Genomic DNA, 13,233 nt, shown 5'->3' on the forward strand with positions numbered 1-13,233 from the left:
GCTCAAGAACAAAAAGGCGAATGTCCTGCAGTGGCCCAGTCAAAGCCCTGATCTCAATCCCATTGAGAATCTGTGGTGCTCTTTGAAAATTGAGGTCCACAAGCAACGTCCAACCAACCTGAACCACCTGGAGAGAATCTGCCAAGAAAAATCCCTCCAGCGCTGTGTGCAAAGCTGGTACATACCTATCCCAAAAGAGTTAAAGCTGTTATTGCAGCAAAAGGTGGCTCTACCAAATATTAATGTGCGGGGGTTGAATACTCATGCAAGCAACATGTTTTAGTTTTTTATGTTTCTTACAAACATTTCCCAACATAAAACCAATGTCACCTTACAATAATTGATTTTGAATTTCATTGTTTCGAAATAAAATATTATACAGAACGAAATTACAATGTACCATTTGTAATTCAGTAATATGAGAGCATTGGTCAGGGGTCTGATTACTTTTGGAAGGCACTGTAATGATCGGTTGATTATTTTATGCTGAAAAAGTAATAGTAGCCCCATTATCTGGATTGTCCTCACAGAAATGCTGTGCATACTTACAACCCTGTATTTAATTTGAAATGCTGTGGTTTCCTCTTTATCTCCCCAGGTACACTACACCAAATTTGTATTAATCAAGTTGCTTTCTATAGTAACATGGGACTTGTGGAGTCAAAATGGTCCCCTCCTTTCTGTTTCTAGCAACGGGATGCAGTTAGAGCCATAACAGTGGAGTTAAACTTTCAAGTGCAATGAAAATAGTTCTATGAAAACCTCCAGGGTGACAGAATGTGGTTAGTCACAAAAGGATGCAATTAGGTGATGGTGAACATACCCAGTTAATCATTTGCAAAATGACTGTATGAGCAAAAGACAGCATTCACTACTAGAACCTACTTATTTGACTCCTTTTGTACAGGTTTTTAGGAAGAGAAGATAACTACCCATTATCGGGAGATAGTCTTGGAATTCTATCTTGAATGTACCACTCTGTAGTGGAGCTATTAAAGTCTTTAAAACTACTGCTTTGTAAACGTTTAGGCTGCAACTATTGGATCAGGATTCTGGCACTCTTTCAGGTCTTAATTTTCTCTTATTGTGCCTATGAACAACTTGACATTTGACTCTGGAAAATCTGCTAGTTGTGTGATATTGAATATGCTGCAAACTCTGTCCAAAAACTTATAATCTGTGCTGAATCTGAATTTGTTTGCCCATAACAAGACTGTCCCAGGCTGACACAAGTAGGTCATTGTGGCTAGCAGAGCATCCAGAGCTGTGTGGTGGTACACAACATCAGTAGCTACAATAAAATCATAACAATGGGTTGATTTAGGGAAGTCTTCATTGAGATTCTTTCCCCAAACTAGCTTTCTTACTTCAGGCTTGCGAACATTCAAGTTGCGTGTGTTTTTTGAAAGATTGAACTCCAGATTGTCAAGTACCTCAGGCAAGTCGGTAGCTATAACGTAAGCACCTGAAATAGAATAAAAATAGTCTGCCTTGATAACATTCCTTGCCTCTTCAGGTTATCAGCTTATATTATTGCTGTTCAGTGTCATAATTACTGGCCATGTAAGTGTTTCTGCCCACTGCAGGAGCAAGCAGCCACTCAAAGAACCCTCTGGATAAAATGCTGCAGAACACCCTCTGGAGCCTCTTCCTAGCACTGTAATCCATTTATTGCATCTCTACCCTTTTAAAAGAAAATTTATTGTAGGTCAAGGCAGCTGGCAGTTTTGTGTCTGGAGAACATTTTTTAAAAGTTCTGTTTAAGAGTAACAAATTAAGTTTTTCTTTGTGCAACACCTGCAAGTTAATAAATGCAGCCATTCTCGTGTGGGGAATGAAAGCCTGTTTTGGATTGCTGTCTACTGCACTTGCGACAGCAGATAAATGAAGGTATCAAGTTAAAGCACTGAGCAAAAAGATGTTTAGGAAATTATTGTTTTGCAGTTGTATTTACAAATCAAATAAAGCTGTCAAAATGTGGTGGGGGGGAGGGAGAGACAAGCTGCACTGGCTGTAGAGTTTGAAACTTCTGCAGCTGTTGGCAATAAGTGCTCCAGCTGTGGTTGGTAGAAATCGGCCCTCTTAGGTGTTGCTTCAATGGCTCAGAGTGTTTATGAAATTACAGCTGCTCAAAAAGTAACTGTTAGCCCACATTTTAGGCATTGTATGCCCTCTGCTTTCAGAAAGGAGTTTGTGGTGTAGGAGAATAGGCAGTGTTGCCAAATGCTGATCAAATGTTTGAGTCTGTAAATGTGTATGAAAGAGTACTAAGTAGTGTGAATAGGAACTATGTGTAAAATGTATGAGTGAAGGAGCAATAAAAGTATTACACATCCCAAAAAATACTCTTAGCAAATTACCAACCTAGTATACTTGCTACAATAGATACCAGGCCTGTCCCAGCTCCAATTTCAAGTACTCTCTTGTCTTTAAGGTTGATTTCTTGTTGATTTGATTCCAGATACTGACACAGAGCAAGAGCCTAAAAAAATAATTGTGTGTGTTAGAAATTTGAAGATGTCAATTTTTAAAATCTAATCTAGCTTCAATAGCGAGTGCTCCATGGGTGCATATACGTCCCATGATCTTAACATGTGAAATCACTAGCAATACCCTTATAGCTCTGTGTATTGATTAAATGTGAGTTGAGTCCAAAAGCAGATTTTTAAAGAAAAAAGAAGGCTTGATTGTGACACATTGATTCCTTCAGCCTCATCTGTGCTTTTGCCTTCTTACTGTGCTTAGGTCAATACTAATGTAGCATTGATTAACCATACTGTGACAGCTTGCCTGTGGACTTGCAAAGCCATACATTTCTTGCAATTAATTGAAACTATCAAAGACTGAAAGGAGAACCAGAACTACCAGTTGATCAAACTTCCAAAGGTTGGTAGCCAAACGTCTTGACTGTGGGAATTAAATGTTTGAATAGAATTTGACATTGATTGCCCTTGTCCTCACGGCTGAATTCTTTTTTAAAAAACACCTATGTACTTCATCATTCTTACGCTAGTTCTACTCGTGAGGCTATTTAAGATGCAGATTCATTATCAAAAGCACTCTACCTCCCAACAGGGCATGGACCCAAGAAAAAACCAAAGCACTTCAGATTCGGTGGTGCTCTAGTAGATGAATTAATCAAGGCAATGCCTTGTCAGCACTGTGAAGCAATGCCGGATGTTACACAATTAGGATATGTTGCAGGGGAGACATATTTCAGGTGTTATATGGCAAGGTATGTAGTAGGCTTGTAAGCATGTTTGCTTAAACATGCTTATGTGCCCATCCCACAATTGAGGTGCCTGATTGTGCGGAGACTTGTAAGTAGGTTTAAGTGAACATTATTACAAGCCCTGTTGGAAGTCTTGCCACTCAACATGGCATGTTTGGAAGTGGAGGGAATGGGAATATGCATAGGCCTGCACTTACAAAAGACATTTTTACCTTTGTAACATCTGAAGAGGGCTACTATATCCATACCTTATTACTTTGAAGTATTAAATCCTTTATAAACCAAAACTTTTCATTAATCTTCTCTAAAAGGAGAAGGTTGTTCCCATTTTACTTTGACAGAATCTAAGGAAGGGTGGCTAGCCTAAGCCCCTCTAGATCCTGTTGGACTCCCATCAGCTCCAACCAGTGTGGCCAGTAGTCAGGATTGATGGGAGCTGTAGTCTTAACATCTAGAGGGCCACAGGTTAGACACCCCTCATCTAGAGCATCCTAAAACTTGAAGCAAACGTTAGATGAAATATAGATGGTCCTAGGCTGCTTCCAGACAGGTGGCTCCTTGTGCTAATTAATCATTGTTTTTCTTACACTATTTACAAGCAGCCTTGCAGTTGCGATCCACGCTAGCAGGGATATTGCCCTTTTTCTGTACGTTCATCCTCTATTCTGTCAGTGCCAGTAGAAGCGGCATGGGAGAGGAGCAGGTCCAATTCACCTGAGTGGCCATTACGGGAGAAGGGGAATTCCAAGCCCTCACCTTGCTTAAAATGGTGGTGAGTGGAGATGGGTTTTTCCTCTTTACTTTTTCAGTTTAGCTTGATAGTGTTGTATCAACTCTCAAGTAGTAGTTTTGCATTTAAAAAGTTGCTGGAAAAGCATTTTAGGGCATTCTTAATTCCCCTTCACCGTTCTAAGTTGACAATGGAAGCAGGATATGATGGACAGAGCACTGAGTGGAGAAAAAGAGAGAAGGAAAGGGAAGTCCTTGGCCTCAGTAACTGGAAAGAGAGATGGCCCCATGTTGTTTTGGTACTTGAGCCAGAAAATCCAAATGGTCCTCTCCATGGGGGATGGAAATGTACAATAAAACTATAAAGGATGGCAGCTTGTCAGTGATACCTGCCTAACAAGGGGCTGGGTCTCCTCTCATTGGTTCCTGTGCTATTAGAAGTTCCTGCTTGCAAGGACAGTACTTCAAGGAGGACTACTGGTGCTTTAGACTTTTTAAAAGGCTAACAGATTGTGTGTATGTAGTCATAGGCCGTGTATGCACAAGAGTGTTAATGTGCCTGTGGGTTGCACAGATACGATTTTTCTGTATGCTTTTGTGCATATTCATCCACACATGAATGCTTTAAATTGTCAATGTTACCTGTCCTCACTAGTAGGCAAAACTGGATGGCACATCTTCACACTATGTGGTGTTGTCCCCTCCCCTCAATTAGAACTCCACCCTCCCTGAGATCCATCCACAGACATTTGTTTACCTGTGTATGTGGCCAAATTCTTTTACTTTGAGATACAAGATTCCTGTTCCCCTTACTGCATTATCTGTGAATCAGGTATATCCAACTGAAATAGGTGCCACTTAGATGAGGATAATATTGTGTGGATGACATGAAACACATGGGATGCATCAAATTCACTTTAAACTGTTGTGTGTACACAGCCAAGAAAATGTCTAGTAAGTGTGCATGCTCATCACAAACTGATCAAAGCTGCCATGCCTACTACCTACATTGGTTGGAGGTTGGTAACAGGTTGGGAAGATAGCTGTGGACTGAACGCATAGTCTGCCTGCTCACCGGGTTAGTATATTCAATATTAGGCGCTCAATTCACTAGGTGTGCCTTATTAGTATTGAATTCAATTCTACCCTCATCAATGTGCTTCGATCCTAGGCATGGCAACACTGACAAAGAAAAAGTGATAGCGGGTTTCCTGTATCTGCAGGGGAGTTGGACTTGATGACCTTTTAAGATCCCTTCCAACTCTGATTCTAAAAAAGAGTATCAAGGACCATGAAACACTTCATCTCTTACGGAAGCTTACTTCGTTAGGTGCTATTTTTCCTGCACAAAACTTACACCAGGCCACACTACAGCTCCATAGTTTTCGATGGATTCTTGAATGGTGATCTGATGGCCAGCGTAATGATAATGTTCTTTGTCAAAATAGTGAGCAGCCTTAGGAACCCATTTCTGCAGTAATTTAAACACAGGTACCCCTGTGGGGAGAGCAATCATCAGTCATCTGTGAATGTAAAGAGAGCTCTGATTATCACACATAGAGGGATTAAATAAAATGGGCTGAGCTTTTTTGTGCATCTTTGTGTTTAAAAAGAACTGCAAATCTAGTAGATTACTACTAAATGGAGTGTATTTATGTGGGCATTTGTATTTATTAAAGCTGGCGTTACTTAAGTATTGCCAGAAAAGAGGAGATGCATCATCCCAAAAGAGGACACAAGTCTATATATGCTAATCTACATGTATAGATGCAAATGTAGAAAGATTTGCTATAATTTAAGTAGAAATATACACAACATTTCACCATGTGACCCATCTGCCTGCTCAGTCTCATGTCCATGTGCTAACAAATGAGGGGCCACTTTCAAGGCCCCTGCTCTTCCTCCTTAGGGTTCTTTATCTTGAAATGGGACTTGGCCTGGACAGTCCTTCAAATAGAGGATTCTTTCAAAGAAAGGAGTGTCCTATATAAAATAGGACACATGGCCTGGTGTCTCTTGGCAAATGCAGCCCAAACCAATTTGTTGCCAGTTTGCTACTGGGCCAAGTTCAGGGTGTTACTATTGGTATATAAAGCCCTTAAGAGCTTGGGAACAGTTTACTTGTGAGACCATCTTACCCCATATGTGTCAACTTGAGCACTTGCTCTGCGGAACAGGCAATGTTACAGGTGCCACATAATACCCATTCCACACTTGTAAGAAATTGTTCCTTTAATGTAGCAGCACCTATTCTCTGGAACTCCCTGCCTATTGAGATCAGGCAGGCACCTTTGCTGTATTCCTTTCAGCGCCTCCTTAAAACCTGTTTAGGCAAGCCTATCCAGACTCATAGATGTTGATCTTTTTTAATCTTTTAGTAGCTGTTTTAATTGTTTTAAACATGTTTTTGATTGTTTTGTACTGTTTTATGACAATTTTAATGTTTTGTAAACCACTTATTAGTCTACATTCAAGTGGTATATAAATTTTGTTAAATAAACAAACTTGAATTTTAGCATGCCTTTAAATTCCAAGGGAGCAACGGGGCTAAGGCTGACTATGCTTCTCTGATTTCAAGAGCAGTGCTTAACTCTCCCATTTAAATCAGGAGGGCATTTTCGTAATGTTGGCTTAACTGTTCTTGAGTGTAAAAGACTTGAGTTACAATCCTGTGCACAATAACTTCTCAATAAGCTTGTGCTGTGAATTATGTTACACATTAACAAACGGTTGTTGAAAATAACAAGGGACAAATATTCTCGAGACAAAAGCTTATTTTACAGCTGAACCAGAAACCATGATAAATTTGCTTTTTTGATACATTGGACCGTACAATAACAAATTTAGAAAGAACATGTTTCCTGGAGGAGTGGGAAGAAGGGAGAGATGTATTTTAAAGGGCAACCTGAGTCAGAGGCAAGAGAACAGTCTTCATCTTCTTTGAGTTCAGATTCCTCTTCTTGGAATTCTTCCATTATTCTTTGGGCTGCTTTGGGCTAGTGCTGTGTAGAAATCATAGCAGGAATGCTGCAGAGGGAATAATCAAAACATGAGGTTTTCTGTATAGGAAGGATACTTTTTATAACTTCTGTGGTATCTCTTTTCATCTACCCTTTGAGGAAAATCAGATGCTGAGTACAAACAGCATGTTACATGTTACACTGGAATCAGAAACCAGAGTTAACACTTTTTCATCAATGAAAACCCTCAGAGACTTAGTTTGTTTTCATGTATCACCTCTGTAGTTTGCTCTGCCACCAAAGAGTACAGAGTAGCTCACATGGCTTGGTTTTATTCGGGGGTGGGTGGGATTTGTATCCAAATCAGGCAGTTTTGCTGATGCTGAAACCCAAGTCAAGCACTCTAGCTGCTGCACCATGTGTGCCTTAGAAAACATTCTCTTTGATTATTGTGATAAGAACATTGTGCTCTTGTAGGACAAGGAAGAAATTACAGAAAAAGTGCTGGCGGGTGGCTCAGTTTTGTACACACTATCACTTGCCCTTTTAAACTCTCCTGGGTGAGTCCTACCTCGTCCTTTGTACTAGCAGTTTTGTCACTTAAGCACTGCACATATTATGGACCGGGGCAGCCAACATGATGTTCTCTAGAGGTTGTTGGATTCCAACTCCCATAAACTTCATTCACTACAGTCAGTGTTCAGGGATGATGGGGGCTGTCGTCCAACAATATCTGAAGAGCCACGAGTTCACCCCTGATCTTTGGCTATGGTGGCTGGGGCTGATGGGAGTTGTAGCCCAACAACATCTTGAAGGCACCACATTGGCTACCGTTGTACTAGACTTTCTCAGCTTGCACACATGTACAGAAATTTAGAAATTTTCCTATATTCATTCTAGAAGATTTTTCTGTGCAGACTTATGTTTTATGGTTCTATGGTTTAGGCATGCACATGTAACTCGGGAAGACCAACCTACGTCCATTTCTATGGTTGAACTAGACAAGGCAGTAAGAGTTCTGAAGCTTAGTGTAGCCACAGGGCCCTGATTCGGATCAGAGCCATGGCACTGCAGAAGAGAGGTTAACCCTTCTTTCCATTTTGCAACCCCCGCTCCTATTTGACCTCCAGAATATGCAAAGACGGGGACAGGAGCTGAATCTGCATTGTCTGGAGATACAGAAGTATGAGGTTCAAGCTACAAGTGATGTTAAATATATCTTTGCATTTAATATCACTTGCCCATTCAAAAATTTTTGAAAATACAAATAACATCATCTGGGATCTGGGTTGATAATTACTGGATCACCACAAGCATGGAGTGGGAATGTAACCATTTTCCTCCCCTGCTGCAGTCCTGGGGAAAATCCCTCTACTGAAGCTGGTGTTTGCATTGGGAGGAAATCTTCCACTGGCACCAATGGGGGATTTTTGCCCTCTGGAAAGGGATTTTTCTCAGGACTGCAGCAGGGGAGGAAAGGGTTAAACTCTCCAACTTGTGACCCTAATAATTTTTAAAAGCCCAGCTGATTCTGTTTACATTATTTTAAAATGTGCATGTTAAACATGAAGATGTATTTAACAGTCAGCTCCAGCTTGACCCTGAGAAGCAAGAATGGAAGGCAAGGTAGGGACACTATTCTTAATTTTGTTGTGATTAGGGTAAAGCCCTTCCTGTCCATGGTGCACTGGAGTAGGTGGAGCTGTGATAAGCTGCTCAGAAAGGTTTGCTTGGGGAACCTTTCACAGTTGATTATGGATTAATACCTTTTTTGATCTGTTGTATTTCTTTATTACATTTGTAATCCCACCTTTCCTGCAAGAAGCTCAAGGTAGCATACATGGCTTTCCCCTTCCTCTTTTTATTCTCACAACAACCATGTGAGATAGATTAGGCTGAAAGATAGTGACTGGTCATTCATCAAATGAGATTCATGGCTGAGCAGTAATTTGAACCCTGGTCTCCCAGGTCCTAGTCCAACACTCTAATCACTATGCCACACTTAAATAACATATGGATAAGTATGTGTTTATCCTTCATTTACCAGTGAAGGAATAAGCTAGATCAATGGCCAATGTTAAATTCTCTAGAGCACTGATAGTATGAAATTAGTATTAACTTTAGTAAAATGTACCTCTACTATTTGTTGTTATAGTAGGAATATGCATTTCTAACTAATGTTTCAAGCTGATCTTACAATTATCTCCTGAAAAGAAAGCTTGAAGTGCCTTCTAGTGAAGCAGAGCATTAAAAATAATAATCCAGTTTTGCCTCAGTCAGGAAGGATTTGTATTTTGTCTGCAGTCTGCTTAGAAGAAATGACACTTTAAACACTATCTGTACCATGCTAAAAAAAATGTTTTTATATATAGTGTAAAATGTACATAATAAGATAGCTTTCAGAAGTTCCCCAAATTTATCTACCTCTAATTTGGCTCCTGATGCCTTTGTTTTGAAATTTAAAACAAATCAACGTGTGCCTTAAGTTCTATTGTCTGGATATAAACAAACTAATGTGGGCAAACAACAGAAACAACACCTGCTTGATAAAAGGGCCAAGAAGGATCAGGTATTCAACTTTCTTTGAATACATTGTAGTCCTTCTGGGGGCATATTTGTGCTGATGAGTCTTGCCTTATTGCCAGAGTTGACTTCAAGAACGTAAGAACAAGAACATAAGAAGAACCCTGCTGGATCAAGCCAATAGTTTTATCTAATCCATCATCCTGGTTTCACGGTGTCGAACCAGATGCCCATGGGAAGCCAACAGGCAGCACCTGAGCACAACAGCACTCTAGCAAATTGTGAGGCTCTAGGCTGGGCTGGACTTAGAGGTATGTAGCTCAGGCAACCGTCTGTTTTGGGGTTCACCTGTCATGGGCTATCTACTCATCTATGCACTCACCAGCTGAAACAAGCCTGGTGCAAAGAGTTCATCTTCACTTGTAAAGTTGGCTGTGTTGACCTGCATGGTCAGCATTGCATTAATGTTTTTCTTTTTGTTTTAATATGTGGGAACATTTACAACATCAGTTTCCATTGTCAACAAATGGTGTGTGTGAGTCATTGTATTCTGATCGAATGTATCATCATGAAAGGCAGGGTTAAATCTTGAGCGTTCAAATCACACATCAAATTTGTTCATTGGTAATTAGAAAATCAAGATATTCAAAATTTGAACAGAGGGTGGCGCCAAAGATGAACTTTGTTGGGAGGGTGCCATTCGGTCCAGAGCTGGCCCTGGATCTGATAGTTCTGTAAACTTGATATTCTTTCAGAGGTTGTCTTATATCACTTTCACAGTACATAATGTAGTCACTAACCCAGTTCATACATACAGCTGAGGTGCTGCTACAGTGTGGATAACTGCACCACACAGATAGCCTCCAGTGTAAACTGGACCTTGGATGAGTGCCAATTTGCAAGGTTCTAAGTGTTGCAGCACAACAAGCTGACTGCCTGCCTTTTGGATAGCCTGTTTATCCTTTTGCTGTACAGAGACCAGGATATCTTTTATGAACATCCTTAAAAGGAATGTTTGCTATTTATTTATTTGTTTATTTATTTATTACTGGCATTTGTAAGTTGCTTTTTTTCAACAGTGGAACTCAAAGCGACTTACAACAAGAAAGCAAAAACACAATAATTGAGATAAATTGTAACAAAAGCAGACAATTGCAAGTCAATTTTTGTGAAATGGAAGTCCTTTTAAACTGTATATTGCATTGGTTAAGATTAGAATTTACATATGTTTAGTGCATTTAAAGACATGACAATATTAGTCATTAACATTCCAATTGTTAATGCATATCAACTGCCTAACTACATAGATTTGAAAAAGGGAAAAGAGTGCTATCCACCCAACTCCCTATACACCATCATTTTTATGACATCCCTTGAATCTATTTCATATAGTGATCAGTAGGTGTCCTCAAAAGCTTATCCACAATAAAACTGTTTACAGCACAAGCCTAACCATATCTATTAAATTAAATGGAGCTTACTCCCAGGTAAGTAGGGTTAGAATTGCAGCCTTCATCTTCACAGGACTCTGTGTGTGTGAGAGAGGGAATATGTTTTATTATGAAAGACTAACAATTAGGCTATCCCACTGAAATAATCATTCGAAGTTATTTCCATACTGTATTTATATTCCTTACTAGTTTAATCCCTACCCGGACAACAATTTTAAACTTTTATTTGGTGTGTGGTGTTAGTGCAGTTTGCAAAATGCAGTTTGTGATCTGTGAGAATCAGTGGCATTATGTTCAAAATAATTTAGTCAAGAAACCTACAAAAGCCTGAAGGTGAGGATGAAGTTACTATTTTCACTTAAGGTAGTAACTGAAAAATATTTTGTGTAAAATTATCTCCCTGAAGGATAAATGTGCCAGTTGAGAAGCCATCCTCTCAATTCCCTGTGTTAGTGGCATGTCTGACAGAAAAACATGAGTGATGCTTGGCAGAATTTCTCAGGAAAGATAATCTGTGAAAGCCCCATTGAAACGAATTTGAATTTCCAATGAGATGGGCACAGGTAAACTGCTGCTCCATGAATTGTGCCCATAATTCACAGGCTCATCATGTAATCTAGCCCTGAATTCAGAGTCTACTTTTTACCTCTCATCTCTTTTTTGGATGTCTCATGTGCTCATGTGTATGTCGTTTGCTTTGGTCTGCCCTTTGGAAATTGAATTTCCATAGTCCTGGACCCGCTGCTGCAACTCTTTCATTCACCATAAATCTTCTGAAAGATTATTCATTCGTCTTTCAGATTCTGAAACCTCCCTTGGAATTTAAGCTTAGTGCCGCGAATGAGATATGCTACCAGTCTGTTACGTATCTTGCTTGACCTAACAACCACCTGTTGTACCCCTTGTTCAAGATACATCATGCATATTAAAAATAAACATGAAATTTAAAATGCTCATCACATCTCTTAAGTCTCAGTTCATTCATGTGTCCCTTTGCTGACCATCCTGTGAAAAGGCTAATGTTAGTTTTACCTGAAAAGTTGTAATTAATCCGGACTCCAAGGATCCAAGTCCTAAACTGAGAGATTTTTCAAGCAGCTCGGTCGGTGCCTTTTATAGTGAAGGTGTGCTAATAGCTCTTGACTGTGGGATGGGAACTGAGAAAGGGGGGCGGGCTCTAGACCATTTAGGGATAAAAATGTTTAAATGGAGAGGGTTGTGATTTCCATTCTCTGCATACAAACTAGTGGGAATGAACTGAGTCATCTTAATGCTGTTATTTAACCTAGAAATATAAGTAATGATTATAGTATAATTAAAATGAAGCATAATTTGTTCCATGCATGTAATGGATATATTGAAATCAGTGGCATGACCCCCAAACATTTCAGTGGGAAAACTACACCGTTATAAGAAACAGAGCATATATATTCTAGCATGCTGTCTGCTGCTGATTGGTTCACCTGATCAGATTCATAATTTTCAATTATGGAGAAGAAACATTTTTTTAAAATAATACATTTTGTGAACAAAAATATCCATTGATAAGGCCATGACTGTTAGTGTATGTGATGTCATTCATCTATTACAATAATGCAAGGTCAAATTAAACATGGCTATATCATAGAACTTTTAAACTGGAAGGGATCTGAGAGATCATCTACTTGAACCACCTGCTAAATGCAGGATTCTGTCATGGTCCTTCAATCATTCTCATGATTCTGCCCATCTGCCAAAGACATCACATTTACATAAAGCAAGGAAATATTAGCTGCCGGATTAAGGTTTTAATACAATTTGTAAGTGCAGACGGGGGATAAGCTACCCATTTTTAACCTATTCTCTTCGTCTTTATTGCTTTCTATCAGTTATTCCCCATGTAGACATCTCCCCTATGTCCTGAACACAAAATGTTGTGTATTGGGCACCAGGGACAGGCAATGATGTGGAGTGGGGAAAGTGTTAAAAGAGACTGGGGGGTGGGGGGAGATTCTACCTAAAGCTGGTAATGTGTAGCTCCATCTCTACATGCATTGTATATGGGGTTGCTTATTTCTATTTAGATAGCTTTGGTGTTTTTCTTGCTATTGAAATATCTGGATACAGTATGTTTTTGCAAGATGGAATCTGTGGTCAAGGCCAAAACTGGAAGTCAACATATTGCAAGGAAATCTTATGAAGAACCTTGCTGGATTAGGCCAAAGGTCCATCTAATCCAGTATCCTGGTGCCCACAATGGCTAGTCAGTGGCTCTGGGAAGCCCAAAGCAGGATATGAGAGCAATAGTCCTCTGCAGTTCCCCTCCAGCAATTGGTAGCCAATAATATACTGCCTCTGA

General features: G+C 39.7%; 1 protein-coding gene across 2 annotated transcripts; it reads right to left on the reverse strand.

Moving 5' to 3' along the window:
* Positions 1-403: 403 nt before the first annotated feature.
* On the reverse strand, positions 404-11,994 carry METTL21C (methyltransferase 21C, AARS1 lysine). Of its 2 annotated transcripts, XM_061626605.1 has the most exons (5): positions 11,928-11,994; positions 6,867-6,988; positions 5,319-5,458; positions 2,365-2,482; positions 404-1,465 (listed from the first exon to the last, which is right to left on the reverse strand). In XM_061626605.1, exons 2-5 carry the CDS (start codon positions 6,934-6,936, stop codon positions 1,071-1,073), a joined length of 723 nt encoding a protein of 240 aa, XP_061482589.1. In that variant the 5' UTR covers positions 6,937-6,988; positions 11,928-11,994; the 3' UTR covers positions 404-1,070. The 2 variants fall into 2 exon arrangements, with proteins under 2 accessions (XP_061482589.1, XP_061482590.1); XM_061626606.1 differs by lacking the exon at positions 11,928-11,994 and having other exon boundaries at positions 5,319-5,484; positions 6,867-6,933.
* Between the last annotated feature and the right edge of the window lie 1,239 nt (positions 11,995-13,233).

This window comes from Rhineura floridana, chromosome 5 (assembly GCF_030035675.1).
Source record: "Rhineura floridana isolate rRhiFlo1 chromosome 5, rRhiFlo1.hap2, whole genome shotgun sequence".
NCBI lineage: Eukaryota > Metazoa > Chordata > Lepidosauria > Squamata > Rhineuridae > Rhineura > Rhineura floridana.